General features: G+C 34.8%; 2 protein-coding genes across 9 annotated transcripts in view; one reads left to right on the forward strand and one right to left on the reverse strand.

Annotated features, from left to right (window-relative positions):
* LOC109542356 (autophagy-related protein 16-1) overlaps positions 1-16,658 on the forward strand; it is a 609,070-nt gene that overhangs the window by 70,788 nt on the left and 521,624 nt on the right. The gene's annotated exons all lie outside the window — the stretch shown is intronic.
* The window catches only part of LOC109542360, a 177,167-nt gene that overhangs the window by 17,915 nt on the left and 142,594 nt on the right, over positions 1-16,658 (reverse strand). For all 7 annotated transcript variants that reach the window (XM_019911561.2, XM_048668355.1, XM_019911558.2 and 4 more), the window contains one exon: positions 13,004-13,205. In XM_019911561.2, coding sequence (XP_019767120.1) covers positions 13,004-13,205 — 202 coding nt within the window. The remainder of the gene's footprint in view (positions 1-13,003; positions 13,206-16,658) is intronic.

Consider the following 16,658-nt stretch of genomic DNA (forward strand, 5'->3'; position numbering starts at 1 on the left):
TCAACAACTATTGGTCATAACTTAAAGTTTAGGGACTTCGTAAGTTGGTAAATTATAACTTTGTTACAAGTTCAGTCTCAAAGTCGTTCAAATGGTCTTATTTTTTGCGCTCGCCGATGTTGCCACAAGCAAAACACGATTTTTTTGAAGATTTCAAATTTTATGCAAAATATGCAACAAATATGAAAGCAGCACTTGAATATGCAACACTCGTTGTGTCACTTGTATTTGCTTACAAAAGTACGCTTTCGAAAAATTACAAACGTCAAAACATGWCAATTTCAAAAATKACATTGACGTCAAATTTATTTTAAATATGAARTTGGCGTCATTTATTTTTATTTATTTTTTATTTTATTTTAAAACTTATTATTCGTGCTGTCCTTGTTGTGCTTTATTCGAATAAAAATTATTGTTCGATACGAGGACGAAAACAAAGAAACTAGTTTGGCCCACCAAGAGATAATTGGAAAGAAAATTGACTATATTGCTATGATGAAAAAAGAACTTGAAACTGCGGAAGAAAAAGTTAACGAAGAGCAAAAATGAGCGCCTTCAAGATGCTGAGCCTGCTGCTGATAAAGCGGGCAAAAATCAAAAGCCAGCTAAAGAAAAGGATGAAAACGATGCCAAAACAAAAACAAATGCGAGAAGCAGTAAAGAAAGTGAATGAAGATTAGGAGAGACAGAGACGTGTAACAATGATAAATAAAGAAGATCTTTTAATTAGGGAGGAGATCATTAGGACATTTAATGAAAATTGAAACGAAATAAGAGGAGAAGGTAAGAAACATATTTGGAAAGTTCAGGAGAAAAACAAAAGAATCCTAAAGAAGAATAAAAGGAGAACGGACGAAAACGGAAAAAATATAGATAAGGAGACCTTGTTACAATTAAGCGAACTCAATTGGCACAGAACTGACGTTGAATCTGTAGTATTTGGATTCTCACGAAATCACGAAGAGTAAAGACTATCAACGATAAATAATAATAATAACTAAATTATCAATGACCTTTTTAAAGAAATGTGGCTGAATTGTGGGCTTTTGACATATACTTTTTGATCACCGAAACGCGAGAATACGCGAATAGGAATGTCTCATGCAGTAATTGAATGGTTTCACGGGCTGTACGGCATGTGGCACCATCTTGTTGAAACCACATGTCGTCTATATCAATATCATCCAACTGAGGCAGCAAGAAGTGTGTCAGCATGTCTCGATTACGAGCATCAGTAACAGTTACTGCTTGACCAGCCTCATTTTCAAAAAAGTAATATTGAAGTGAAAAGTATTTTTAATAGACAAAGCATTCAGTAGTCATAATACTCATTTTTGGATCATCGAGAATCCGAGAGTTTTTACGAAAGGCAAACTTCCAACATAGGTTCTCATTCTATGTATCGGCAGGTATCATAGGGGATTTCTTGACAGGGCCGATTATTTTACCAAATATGTTAAATACCCATGATTATTTAAATTTTCTACAACAAGATCTGCAAGAATTGCTAGACAATCCTCCTATAAGCACTCGGTTAGAAATGTTCTTCCAGCTGATGATGGGGCGCCAGCCCACTTTGGCGAATCTGTGAGGAATTGGCTAAACCAACATTTTCCAAGCAGGTGGATAGGTCGAGGTGGCCCAGTAAACTGGCCAGCTCAATCACCTGATCTAAATCCTTTGGATTTTTATATGTAGGGTAATATGTCCAATATTATTTATGCCACAGAAGTCGATAGCGAAGTAAGAAAGGGCCTAGAGTGTGCATTCAAGAAAATGAAAATATGTTCGAACATTTACTTCAGTAAATTAGCACCGATAATATTAACTTAAAATATAAAATGTGTATGGATAGCAGTAATACTTTTAAAGTCATTTAGTTGGAAGATGGTGCGTCTGAGCGAAGTACATTTATAGTACCTTTTCTGCGTAAAATACTTCAGGTTTCCACAATTTGTAAAAACAAGGTTAATTTATGGTCTCATAAAAAAGTTAGAGCTTTTTTGTACTTCCCCCCCCCCTAAATCATGATTGAAATCATGATGAAATTCCGACAGTTTGAATTTCAGATCTAGATTCAGCATATCAAAATTACTAAAGTTCCTAAAATTTGCGTTATGAAGTTCAACCGTTTAGACCTACTTTGCAAAAAACCCCTCTTCAAGAAAGCGTAGCCCCGTTAGAGAGTATTTTTTCATACATGTTAATTTGAAAAATTAATATTCTTTTTGAGAGCAGATTTGGCTGTTTCAGTTTGGCCACCTAATTTCGGAACACTCTGTATATCTCCGCGCCGCTGCTGCTTCCCTCCATCACTCAACTGCCAGCGCGGGGCATTCCGATTGCTCCTTAGTTTCAAACTTTTTTCTAATTTATAACCCAAAAAGGCAAAAATTGCGTATTTTTGTATAAAAGTAAAGTAATGTAAGTAAAAATGTTCTGAAGCTTGGCCTATTAATTATCTTCTTCCTTCTTAGTGCCGTCAATAACTGTCAATAAAACATTCGTAGCGTCTAATGCCGGATTAACAACATACATTACCTGATTTTTCATAGGAACCTAAAAGCCTGCTTTGAACTGAAAAACGCTAATCCCTAAGTTTCTGGTTTGGGCAATTTTAACGGCAGGGCAATTAGTTGGGTGCATTTGCGAACAGAATCAAAACAATAAGAATTATTATTGCTATGAAAGCAACAATACCGCTGCTAAAAAATCTTTCCTGCTTTCCGTTTTACTAGTTTTCTCTATTGAGGCCTCAAATACGGTGTAATTATCAAGATGACATTTGCAAAATGTGCTGAGATTGACCGGGATCCGAATTAAAAGTGTCTTCCACGACATACTTATTAGAAAAAGATAATGCTCTTGAAGAGCTGCCGGATATCTGTTGGCAGTTCTCGGGTCTGACAGAATTATAGGCTAGAAAAGCAGCCTCGAGGTCTGGAACTTCTATATGACGGCTAATATAATTAAGGTACGTGACTGATCGTAATTATCGGCCAGTGGAATCGATAGATGGGGGTACTATGTTATTTGATGAAATTTATCTTATGACCAAGGTCAATTTTTTCTTGATGGCCATGTCTTGTTAGCTTTTACGGCTTTTATGAAGTGAACAGTCAGATTAAAACTTATTTTGTGACCCATTAACCTAGTTCCGTCATTAATTAATAATCTGGCAAACTCAGAGTAACGAAATGTCAAAAATGTCAAATTTACGTAATCAGTTTGACATTTCTTTTTGTTTTCACTGCGCTCAATTGTTTGAAAATGCGGTTCTCTCATGACGAAAAATGCGATGTTTTGGAAACAAAAGTAGTGCCAGGTCGTGAACAGGTGCGCGAATTCTACTCCAAATTCTAAATATATTTCATGTATAACGTATATACCTATACGTAAGTCTAGCCGTTTTTGATATATTAGAAATTTTATGCCAAGACGGTCTTCTCTTTTTCGTATGTTTTAATGCTGCGCTTATTTCTTCTATACTTACATCTGGAATTTCTTCGGAGTTCACGTTCCTTCTTATAATCAACTCAGTGTTATCATTTGGTATGGTTGTACTTTAGAGTTTAGTATACAGGGTGATTTAAAATGTTTTATTAACAAGTTTCTTGGACGACGTGTATTTATATTGTTAATAACAACATTGCACAACTGAAACTTTGTCAGGCACCAAATAAATACCGGCTACATTCCTACCACGTATGTAAGATCACATTAAACCAATGGATTACTGAACACCGGTATAAACTGAGCAGGAGTTTATTAACCGAATACGAGAAGCAAGCTGCTCGAGAAGTGTATAACACAGGCACTTGTTTGACAGACTGAAATGTATGTTTTTGTAATTTCTAAACAAATTGGAAGGTATGCGATTCGAAATAGGTTTCGTCATTCAACGAATCCTGTTGAATTCATCGTTTATCCTTGTCTATCTTATTGCCACTTTCTCTGTTTTCCGAGTTTTAAATAATTACTAATCAACAGTTATTTACGTAATGTTAATTTAAATAGTAATAGTTAATTAAGCAGATTACTTAGAAAAACATTGTTGCCGTTTTTATAATATAGTCCATATTTGTAACAACAGACGTTTTAAAGACGTCTTCAAGACATATACAGACGTCTTTAAGGTGTCTCAAATATTTGAATTAGACATCTTAAAGACGCCTTTACAACTCGTACAAGTCGATGATTGCGTCCGGTGTTAAATGTCTTGAGGTCAGAAACGTCTGTAACTATATATTTGTTATTTACAAGAATATAATTTATTTCGTTCTTTACGAGGCCGCTCGACTTAACCATTTTCATTTTCGTTGGATCGATTTTCAACAGAAACCATTCACGCAGAATAAATTTAAGAACTTATTCTACTAACTACTAACTAAGAAGAAGTTTATTAAGTATCATAACAGCGTAAACTATTTCGATACCTCATTAAAAACATTTTTAAGTCAAACCTAGTCTTTTTCATCTCACCATAATTAACGGTGTTACATTGCGTTAAACGGTACTGATATTTATCATCAGATTTAGGCATATCTAAAATATGGTTTACTTCGTTATGATCAACAGATTATATCGTTGATAGGCTTTATATGAGCAGTTCCTTACTTTATTTACTTTCTATATTAAGGTATATCAATTACAGATGTTAGTGCTGCTTATTGAGGTATTCACGTATATAATAATGTTCGCGCGATTTGATCTGTAAAGGGTCAATTGGGTTAAACAATGAATTATATTCGTGAAATAAATATTCATATGTAAGTATGTACATTCAAGCTGGTACTGTTAATGTTTCCGTTATTCCAGTTATAATTCTACAGTAATTATTTAACCAATTTGGACATTAATATTTTCTGGCTCACCTTGCCGATTGGAATGTTATATTTGTTTACTAGCAGTTCATTCTCAATAGTTTTCCAATTTTTGACTTCGAATTTGTTGCCTTAAATCTAGACACCAATTTAATTATTTATTGGTCAAAATTGCAACTACAGGGTGATTCTAAATTTGTTTCGCCCCTCTGGGGTTGTTTTAGGAGAACAGGAAAAATGGAAAAAATACTGAGAAATAAAATAATAATAAAAATTAATTGTTATTAAATACTTAAAAAAAGGGGTGAGATAAGAAAACGCAGCACAGATCTTATGCAAAAAGCAGTAGAGAAGAGCAAACACAAGATACCAAAGTTGAAATTCAAAAAATATTGAAAAATGTTCCAAGTGATCCCCTATTACCCCTTAAAAGGAATGATGCCAATTTTAAATCACCCTGTATAATATGTGTATGTCCGCGAGACACGGCCTCCAGTGCACTTCAATCTAACACCTATGATCAGAAAAATAGTTCAACCATCTAATCGGCCTCCATCAACACGAGACCGTTAACTTACATAATGAGATGCATCTTTGGTCCAATGAATATTTGCGATAGGTAATTACAAATCATTATAAGTTATAATTCTCAAAAATGGTGAAATGTGATTATAAGAAGTTACTGGTTCACTTTAAGTAGTTGAACCAGTGCTTTCCGCTTTAAGTCCGAGAATCTCATTACAGTCTAAAGGTATCATAAACAAAAAAATACATGGATTAAATCTGCAGATAAATACGAAAACTCATTTCTATTTATATCATTCATATCATATATTCATCTATATCTGCTCAATGGTACAATATATACAACTTGGAGTACTTTAGTTGGAGAACAACTGAATAATTTCCGATGATACAGTGTTGATTATGGATGATGATAGGTAAAGCACGAGGTATGCTGCAACAACTCCAGAACAAAATGGAATCGGTTGGTCCAAACACAAACTCTACGAACACTGAGGCAATGACAAACTTAGTACCAACAGGAAATATATGTATAGGAGGAGCGCAAGTGGAATATGTGGAAAAGTATACCTATCAGGGACACGAAGGCTTCAGCAAGGAAATTGAGTGTCGCACAAGGAATATGGAAACATCTCTGCTGGATATATCACTCACAGACAGAGTAATGAATGAGAAGATTCGTAGAAGAACAAAGGTAGAAGACATACATGAAAATATCTCAAAGTCGAAATGGTGGTGAGCCGGTCATATATCCCTACAAACAGATCGGAGATGGACGAGAAAACTTCGGGAATGGATAGATGCAATGGATAGATGATTTAGAAAGATCAACACCAACTGGACTGCAGCTGCACGGGAACGATAAACTTAGAAGAAACTCGAGGAGGCGTATGTTTGACAGTGGATGCAAGTGACTGGAGAATGATGATGGTACAATATAATTACACATTCTTCCAATTTGTTCCCCGATTCACCTAAGTAATATTATACCTGTATGTACGTGCTACTTGCTATGAAACGCTTCTAGTAGAGTAGCAAATGATGAGTGTCCCACACTATTCACAATCTACAAAAACTTATGAAGCGTATTAATTAATATCCAAAAATCGAGAAACGCGGGCTTTGCAATCTGTACAATAATCTGTCAATAAGGCAATATGGTGAAACAAACATCAGAGCGGAGATCTCTAGAAGAACTCAGCTTGAATGGTCAGCATATGAAAAACTTAGTGATGTCTTTAATTCCGAATTTCCACAATACCTTAGAACACAAGTTTTTGACCAATAGTCTTGACCAGATGACCAATAGTCTTAGAAACATGGATCCTTAATGACGGGACCATGGACCGTTTAAGGATTGCCCAAAGAAAAATCTCAAGCTCAGCTCAAAGAGGATAATGCTATCAAACAAGACCGAAAACAAACGAATTAACGCACAACGCAGAACGGGTGACGATGCTAAAATGGAAATGTACTGGTCATTTGATGAGGACAGATGCAAAGAAATCGTCCAGGAAGCCCAGAACAACTAAAGCGAACCCGACGACCAAGAATGAGGTGGAAGGACCGATTGGACGAGTCAGATGCCCCACAGAAGCGGCCTATGTCCAGAGATGGACGGAGATAGGCTGAATATGTTGATGAATGTAATTTGTACGTGGCAAAAGTACTGTACTCTGCTTAAAAAAGAAAAATAAATTTTATGCTAGAGCTTCTGGCATTATCTTTGGTCGAAGTTTAGAATTTTGCGAGAATATAATGAGACAGTAAAACGTAAAAGGATTATTTACTATCTTTAAGATATGTAGATTATATGTATACACAGGGTGTTTTTTTATGATCCGAGGAAAAAACGTTTCAAATAAGAAGTTAATATCTGGGAGGGGGAAGTTTATTCGTGTCAGAAAAACAACGCCTACTTCGACCTTGTAGGCTAAGCAGGGGCCAACTTGAGAATTGCAAATGGTAACCACAACATTTTATTGAAGATTCAAATAGTACGTCAAAAACTGGGAATAATCTATCCCAAACATTTTCTTCTATTTTGACAAGTGGCGCTACAATTCATAAATTATCATTTCTTTTGCTTTAGATCTGCTAAACAATCTATTATTTAATTGAAACGCTGAAAATTTTAGTGTGACCAATAGCATCTATTAATGTCAGAGGAATATTCAGTCCGAAAATTGTTTGATGATGGAAATCAATTATGTACCTCCAAATCAACAAAACATCTATTTGTTTTGTTGATTGGTCACTGCTATTGGTCACACTAAAATTTTAAGCGTTTCAATAAAATAATAGTTCAGCAGATCTAAAGCGAAAAAATTGATAATTGATGGATTACAGCGCCACCTGTCAAAATCGAAGAAAATGTTTTAGACAAATTATTCCCAGTTTTTGACGTACTATTCGAATGTCTAATAAAATGTTGTGGTTACCATTTGAAATTCTCAAGTTGAACCCTGCCTAGCCTACAAGGTCGAAGTAGGCGTTGTTTTTCTGACACGAATAAACTTTCCCCTCCCAGATATTAACTTCTTATTTGAAAATTTTTTCCCTCGGATCACTCGTTTCCGAAATATTTGATGAGATACGCATGATGAGAGATACGCATGAGGTCCAGTAGTTGAACCAGTCTTAGTCGGAAAGCACGGGAGATCACTTTGCCCCATCGTCTTTGATAATGTCCGCCGCAGTTGTGGACGAAACGTCAGGAAGAAATTCCCATGGACCACGGCTTCAAAGCCCGAAAAACATTTCTATATGTGATTTGACTGGCTGTAAAAGTCTTCATAGTCTGACATTACGGGCAGTTTTGCACTTGTGCGTTCAACATATTTATCACTATTTACTATTTCAATTACTTTTAATTTGAATGTCGTATGTGTTTTTCTTCCAAACATGGAGACGCGATTCTTAAAACTGTTCGGACCAATGGTTGCCCGAAGATTCATTCAGTCGCAGATATTCTGAAGCGAGTCCAAATGAAAGTTGTTTTACAAAACCAGCAAGTGTAAAATCTCACTGATTTGGAGCAGGAAGGTCAAGTTCAATAACCTAAAGCGAAAGTGAACTCGACCATTTCACTACCAATGTTTTTTCATTACATCATAACAACTGATTAAATAAGAAGGCAGTTAAACTGCGACAAGCTCGAGCGAGTACGTGCAGAATTAAGAGGTGAAATCGATCTAATATGTTAAAGTTAAACAAGGTGTTTCAAAGCAGAATCGAAACACTTGAGCGTGTGATTTCTGGTTCCAAATGATGGATAGTTATAGAACGTTAGATTGATATTAAATAAAATTGAGAAAATTATTTAATATTTTGGAAACCGCTTTAGATAGATATGGGAATCGTTATGCAAAAATAATCATATCTATATAGCCAATCCAACCGTGCAATAATATACAGGGTCTCTCATTTAAAAAATCAAAGTTGTATGTACTTTCCGGTATAAGCGGCACCCTCGCATTGCAGAAAATTTATTTTAGGCCGATAGCTCATATCCGATGACTTCGTTGTACAAATTTGCAGATAGATCGGGCATCGCATTGTCCTTAAACGTCTAATACGCCATCGACCGTAAACCACCCTGTATATTATTACATTTTTTAATTCTCCAAATTAAAATCCAACCAAATCCTAAATATATTTCTTCTTTAATATCCTTAAGGCACCTCGAATTATTATTCATTTTGCAAATAAGGGAATAAGTGCTCCTTAAATTGAGTCGCATTTCTTGTTGAAAAGGACTTACTTTAATGGAATTTTGACAACAATCTGATAACTATTAATACAAAGTGTTAATCAAATAAGTTTCAAAATGACGTGGAGAAAACCGTCCTAAATCATTTTTTTCACATGGAAAACCCCAATTTTTGATAACTTAATCTTATTCAGTATTAAAAATAAAGGTACGTTTGTGTAAAGTTGTCTATTTTAAAAGAATTTAGTTTTCGAAAAAATGTCAATTTAATGTTTTCATATGGTATTTTGCCGCATTTCATTTTAAATCCTGTCATTGTTAGCTGCCATGACAAAAGTAGCCATTTTTAAAACAATGAAATGCCAAAGTAATGCTGACAGCTGTCAGTTACGTTTTGAAAAGAATTAATAATCATGCCAAGGCGCCTAAACTATACAAGCGAAAATTGTTTACACTTATTTCATTATACTTACTTAATTTACTCATTTTGAAATTAATTTAATTGAAGTCAATTTAATGTTTTCATATGGCTATTTTGCCGCATCTTATTTTAAATCCTCTCCTCCACCCCATACTTTTAGTTGCCATGACGCAAGTGGCCATTTTTAATACAATCAAATGCCAAAGGAGTGCTGACAGCTATCAGATACGTTGTGAAAATAATTAATAATCATGCTCAGACAGTTAAATTATACAAACAAAGATTATTTAAATTTATTATTTATGGAGAAACTGATCAATATATATATTAGGAATGGTAGATGGAAGATGTTTCGCACACATCGATGTAATTCGTTCGATGTTCGATATTTTTACCGTCGATGTTTGAAATTTGGGACATCGATAAAACATCCATGTTAGATCCTGAAATGAAAAGATCGGACATTTGATGTAGATACTAGATAGAAACATTTTCTGCGAACTCTTTGATAGTGCCGATCAATTTGTTGTCGATATAAATGCAGCACAAGAGGGGGGTCATGACCCCACGACCCCCCCTGGATCCGCCCTTGGTGCCGATAGAAACGATACCGCGGCATAGCGGCTCATTTCCGGCTGCACCCGAAAAAAGCCTCTTTTTGCAGTCAGTTGACCGAAAAATGTGGCAACTATAAGTTGAATAAATTTAGTCGATCGATTATATACCAATGCATTGCACACAGGAAGTATCGGGTGTAATTATCGAAAATGAATTGTACAATTTATTGTCGGCTTAAGCACCTGTAAATTTATTGTGAAATTGTAAACATTTAAAAGGAATTTTTGCCAACATATTAGAAGTTTTTCCTTATTACCTTCATGTCTATATTCTAGGAAAAGTAGTAAAACCCTCCTTATTCCGTTTCTTTGCAACGCCAGCTCTCGCTAATGGTTGACTTGGAACTTAACCCTTTATAACAACGTCGTCTAGATGCATCTTTCATTTCTTTGATAATTGTGTTACTACTTACTACATATTCTGAAATATTTGGGGTCTAACGTAATTGTGGAAGCTTGAAACTGAACTGAAACTATTTAAACAATGTAACAAACAGTCGTAGTACTTTTGCCACTGTGGACAGTAAGTAACTACGAGTAGTCGTACATCCCACGGATTGCCCCGATAGCAGTACTCAGAAAGCAAATAGACGCGTACATTCCTAATAAGGGTGATTGCAAGAATTATAATCTAGTTTAGTGTAAGACCTTTTAAATCTCTAGCTCTGTAGGTGCAAACGACATACATGCAGAATGGCCATGAGCACTTTAAAAGTGTTCATAAATACGTCCCATTTGCTTTGCGCTTCCCATTTGGGGAATACAAAAAATAGTGGTGATGTCTGAAATTGAAAACGGGACCAGGGTGTACCAAATTAAGTGCGCAGCGCTAGTGACTTTGTTATTAGCGTAGATAGAGCGTTGGTGGATAGATTGAGGTTTGAAGGACCACCACTTTTGTTTAAATAGGTTTACTGTAAGTGGAGCAAAGATTGGTTTATGGTACTGAACCAGATAACTAAACAACGTGTTTTAAGCTAGATGGTGCGACCATACATAAAAATAGAAGAAATTATAAATCCAAAAGTTAGTTACAAATTAGAGCAAACAAATGTCCGATAAATCTTAAACTGTTGGTTTAAATTAAGTTGCAAAGAGTTTTAAGCCGATGGTCATACAAAAAAATCAATCGAACATCGTATAGTAAAGATAGTGAAAACACTTATTTTTACATGAAACGCCCTGTATATTAGTATACAAAATTGAAGCCAATTTAATTCCAGACAAAAACCTTTTTTTGCTAAAATTTCAAGTTTTTTTAAATATTAAATACTTTTCACTTCTAACTACCTAAGTGGATAATAGATTGAATATGACTTAAAACCAAGGACTCAAAAATTAAGTTAAATAGTAAATAATAGAATATAATTTTTATATTATTAGATATTCAGACAACACGGCGATCGAAAATTAAATTCGTTTTTCATTCTAAGGCCCGGTTCCACCAAGAGTGATTAAATTCTTCGTTAACTAATCACAATCATTTTTTAATCACCACTTTAAGCATGATTAAATTGTCATGCGTTCCACAACAAACATTTGAACTCTGGTTAGATAATCATCAGTCTCATCGGGTAAGAGCGTATTTTCTTTGAATTTACGGTTCTGATTGGTTCAAACAACTGACAGATCAACTGGAATCATTTTCTCTCAAAATAGTAATCACATGTCGTTTGAACATTGATAGAGAAATGTCCTTTTCTATTACAAAATACTTCTGTGTTGTCTCCCCCAAAGGATTGTACTTTAATATGAGTACAATCCAACACTGAGATAAGTTTGGGATAACGAGCTAATGCATAAAAAATTACTTGTGCTGCACTAATTTCTCCAAAAAAGTCTCAAGCAGCAATAAGATGCTATACAGTTGCATAATACCTCAACACAAGTAAAAGTTGTGTAGTGGGTTGAATAGTGTTGCTTCTAAAAAATCCATTTAATGAACATGTGGCAATTTTACTATTATTCATTTATCATAACTGTCTGTAGTATGTTGCATGTCTACTTCTATTTCCAGCAGTTATGTTTGGACACGGTTTTTCGATAAGCAAAATAGACTAAAAAAACTCAAGGTGTCCATGATTTCAAAATAATTGACTCGCGGATTAAATATTCGGGGTCTCTAACAACCTGAATGGCATTATCTTCATCAGACGGTGATAAAGCATCGTCACAAAACAAATCTAACATGTGTTTACTTAAAATTGTTTGAGGTTATAATACTACACTAATCGTGATTATCGTCGATAATCAGCCATTTTAGGCGATTAAGTTAACCACTGATTGGGTGTCCTTAATCGTGGTTAAAATTATGGTGGAACGCAAAGTGTTGATTAAATAGTGTTAATCAATGATTAACATTTTAATCGGAGATGGTGGAACCGGGCCTTAGGATATTGCGTTCCATTCAATTGTTTAATGTAATTTTTGACTAATTTCGTGAAATTCTATAGATGGGTACCAAAGTAATAATGTGCTCGTTAGGAAAAACATAAGTATTTTTGTTCATGTGCCGCACTATAATCTAGCAATGCAGAGTGTTTTTGCGTTATACTAAATTGGTTGCCAAAATGAGATGTAACTTATACGTACTTGTACCAAAATGAAACTTAGAAAAGTTCAGATTGAGGTTGTCATTTTGATATATTTTTTATGTACGATGTTCATAACATAATTTGGCATAATTGCAATCATTACATGGCAGGACATGCTTTTTTAACGAAAAATGAGTTAATATTTTTTATTTAATTTTTTAATAATATGCATTTTTTTTGCAGGTAAGTGCATCTAGATTGAAGTGATCACGATTCTACAACTCGGTAAGTAAAAATATTCTGTTTGTGAGAAAACTGCTTCGACTTTCATCAGTGAAATGCGGCCAAATCAATATTTTCTTAGATCTTACCTGCACGCATATTCCGTTTCTCCTAAGCAAAGTTCTAAGCACTCCTGTCTCGAACCGACGATTTGTTGACTTTTGACGTAATTAGTTAGTCGGTAGTTTTGTACTCGATCAATGCACCATGCTCTTTCGCACGGCTTCACACCCAAACAGCTCTTCTGGGCGTAAATGGTGAACACTGGGAACTGAGATTTGGTTAAGGCACCTGCAAAAAAGCAAACTATGAAAAAAGTTCTTTTTGATGTTTCCTTAAGTTTATGACATTGTTAAAAACGTAATTTTTCAAATTCTGTGACCCTATTAATTTCCTTACTTGTCTGTTTTACTTCGTTTCCTAAGATTTTCAAATAAATTATACGATTTTTAGTTTAGCAGTTTTGCAACAGGAATGGTAAAAGAAAAATAGACAGAAGTCATAAAGAAGATAATGATCCTGATTCCCAGGATTAATTTAAAATTTTATTTCAAAAAGCGATCAAGGTGCGCGCCGTTCACCTCTTGACAGTAATGAAGTCGCTGAACTAAATTTTCTAATCAGTTTATAATTATATTCCGAGGAATCAGGTATTCCAATTTCGTGACTTATTCTATCTTGGAACTCAATATTTTGTGTACTATTTTTTTAAACGGCATTTTTAATCATATTAAAAATGCTGTTTGCCCGACAGAAAAAAGTCAAGTGGGGTCAAATCGGGAGACCGAGCTGGCCAATGAATAGGGTCTTTGCACATATTTTTTTTTGGCTGAAACTTCTTCAAACATTAACGAGCGGGTCGTTTAGAAGAAGGCCAATAACAAATTTTGAGAAAAAAAGTGTCAAAAAAGGGATCGAAAGTTACCATCTTTGCTTTAAGAAGGACGTCAAGCCAGAACGTGGCTTTACTTGCTGTAACGTCAAACGGTACGTCGGATAGAATTCCTACGTTAGTTATATGACCATAAGCGTCTTTATAAATGATGATATTACATGATATAAAATCCATCACAGATGAAATGTAAAATAATAAAGCTTGTTTGATTGAAATGCTAAATAGAGCTTGTTTGACTTGATATCTTCCGGCTACTGAATTTCAATTTCTCAACAATAAAAATGCTCATATCGTTTATTTCATAAAACGTTTCGGCGAGACAACAGCGCCATCATCAAATTTAAAATTCAACACAAACCCATAATTGGGAAACAGATTCTTTTTCGGCTTAGCTGTCTTGAAACCTCACATGTGTTTTCAAACAAACAGTAACATCTTCTATTTGTTCCTGTTCGAACAATTTCTCCTCTTCATATAATAAATTTACGGCAGGCGTTTTAGATGTACTAAGTACCTATGTCTGCATGTAAAGCGTCATTTATAATGTTCAGTCCATTTCCTTTCAAAACTACGGCTCGTACAGGAGGGTCAATAGTTCGATTTCTATCTTTTTGGCACTCAAATTTATGTGAAGCAGCTTTATTTTTCATTCTTTTGGAAATTGAAACTTTTAACGCGTTAAATTTGACGTTTGCAAAATTAATAATTGTTTACTCCTAGTTTAGAAAATAGCGAGGTATTTAATATTTATACTGGATGGTTCAAAATTGGCTTCATTTCTCTGGAGGTGTTGTCTGGGGGTGTCTTGAGAGTACAGAAAATGTAGTAAAAAAAATTAATGTTATTAAAAACTCAGATATTTGCAAAAAACTAGATCAGAATCTTCGTAATTATTAAAAACTCCGGTTACCATGGATGAACATGAAGCAAAGAAAATAAAAGAGACGGTAACATGCGTTGAGGTTAGGATAACGATGTCACCTTGCAGTCAGTGCTGAGACAAAACAGCCCCCCGAGTGCTGCCATCTTGTTCGGGCAAATGAGTGATATATCTAAAAAAATGTCAATATTTTTCTCGTAGTCTCTAAGTGGGCCCCTATACACCCTTACGAGGAATGACGCCAATTTTGAACCACCCTGTATATTAAACAAAAACCAAATGTTTTAAATTTATTGTGCTGGACATGCACAGCATCGCCCGTTATAGGTCGATATGTATGTAGGTATACGCTAAATCTTCTGTTTCGCAAAAAAAACATATTTCTCCGCACTGGTTGAAAGTGGTAGAAAAGTCGATTAATCTTCGCTGTTGACTGGCTCGGTTATTTCAACTATTCATACCGCAGAACAAAGAGAAAATAAGAAGGTGATTTTACTAATAAGATGCCTGTCCCTAAGGTAATTAAACGCATTCCGATAGCAAACGACCCGTCACAATTTCCTTGCATCAATCGTTTCGCTTTTTCATTCAGTCTCATTTATAGGTGCTCATAGCAACCTTGGGCTATCAATTCGTAATAGAAAATGCCTTTTACGTAAAATTGCTACCAGAAGGTATTACGGCAGAACCATCAACGCGGAAATGATGTACGGAACCCATCTATCAGCCACTAACCTTTAATGCTAGTAAGTAATAGGAGGCATCTGTATCTATTGCGTTTTTTTCATGTTAACCTGCTCGTTTTTCTCAATTATTGAATAATCCAAACACAATAGCGCTAAATCAATTTTTTATTACATGAGTAATAAACTAGATATAGAATGCATTAAATAACAAATTATATGAAATTTTTGCGTTGATTTTTTTCTAATATACGAGTACAGCGACTAACTGAAAAAAGACGTGACTCAATCAAAATACGTAATTAGGACTATTAATAGGTTGTTCTCATAATAACGCCCGAAAAAAAGAGGTTTATACGAGCAGTAATTATTCGTAGTAAATTTTTGTTCATAGTATTTGTCCTATGCTTCTCATCTTATGAGAAAATTTCGTATTTTATGGAAGGTGCCCGTTTTTAAAAAGATGGCAGCAGTCGGGGGGCTGTTTTCTCGCAGCACTGACCGCAAGGTGACACCGTTATCCTAACCTCAACGCATCATATTGTCTCTTTTAGTTTCTTGGCTTCATGTTTATCCATGGTTGCCGGAGTTTTTAATAATTACGAAGGAACAGGTATTTGCGCAATGTTAGTTAGGCAGATTACCTTGAAGAACTTTGATGCCATCCTTCCGAACCAGTTTTTTGCAAATATCTGAGTTTTTTATAACATTTAATTTTTGTTCTTATTTGTTCTGTACTCCCAAGACACTCCCAGACAACACCTCCAGAGGAATGATGCCAATTTTAAATCACCCTGTATTTTATTTTTGAAAAAATAAATCTATTGGAATTTTAAATTCAAAACTTCAACGCTGTTTCATCTCTCTAAATATCTTCAAACAACACATCCAGACGAAAGACGCAAATTGTAATCACCCTGGATATTAGTCAGTTACCACACTTAGTAAAGTCACTGCTGGGCGAAGATTAATAATTTCGAGTTTCATTTTCAGTTCAAGTTACTGAATCAAATTGCTTTCAAGCTTCTCGCATTAATTCACCATCAAGCAATAAAATCAAGTAACCGCTCAAACAATGTTTTCAGTCATGGCGGAATAAAGTAATAGCTGCAATTTCACATCAATTAAATACATTAAAATAATAATATAAAGTTATTATTTGTATGCACAGTTAAAGATTTATTTAGTTCCACCGTTAGGATTTAACCTGTGCCTGTTTGTGTATGCACGTAACGCACGACCCACACGATTCACCTGGTCTATAAAATCACCGACAACTCCTTTAT

Source organism: Dendroctonus ponderosae, unplaced genomic scaffold (genome assembly GCF_020466585.1).
Source record: "Dendroctonus ponderosae isolate FM_Combo_2020 unplaced genomic scaffold, Dpon_F_20191213v2 Dpon_F_20191213_7, whole genome shotgun sequence".
NCBI classification, from domain to species: Eukaryota; Metazoa; Arthropoda; class Insecta; order Coleoptera; family Curculionidae; genus Dendroctonus; species Dendroctonus ponderosae.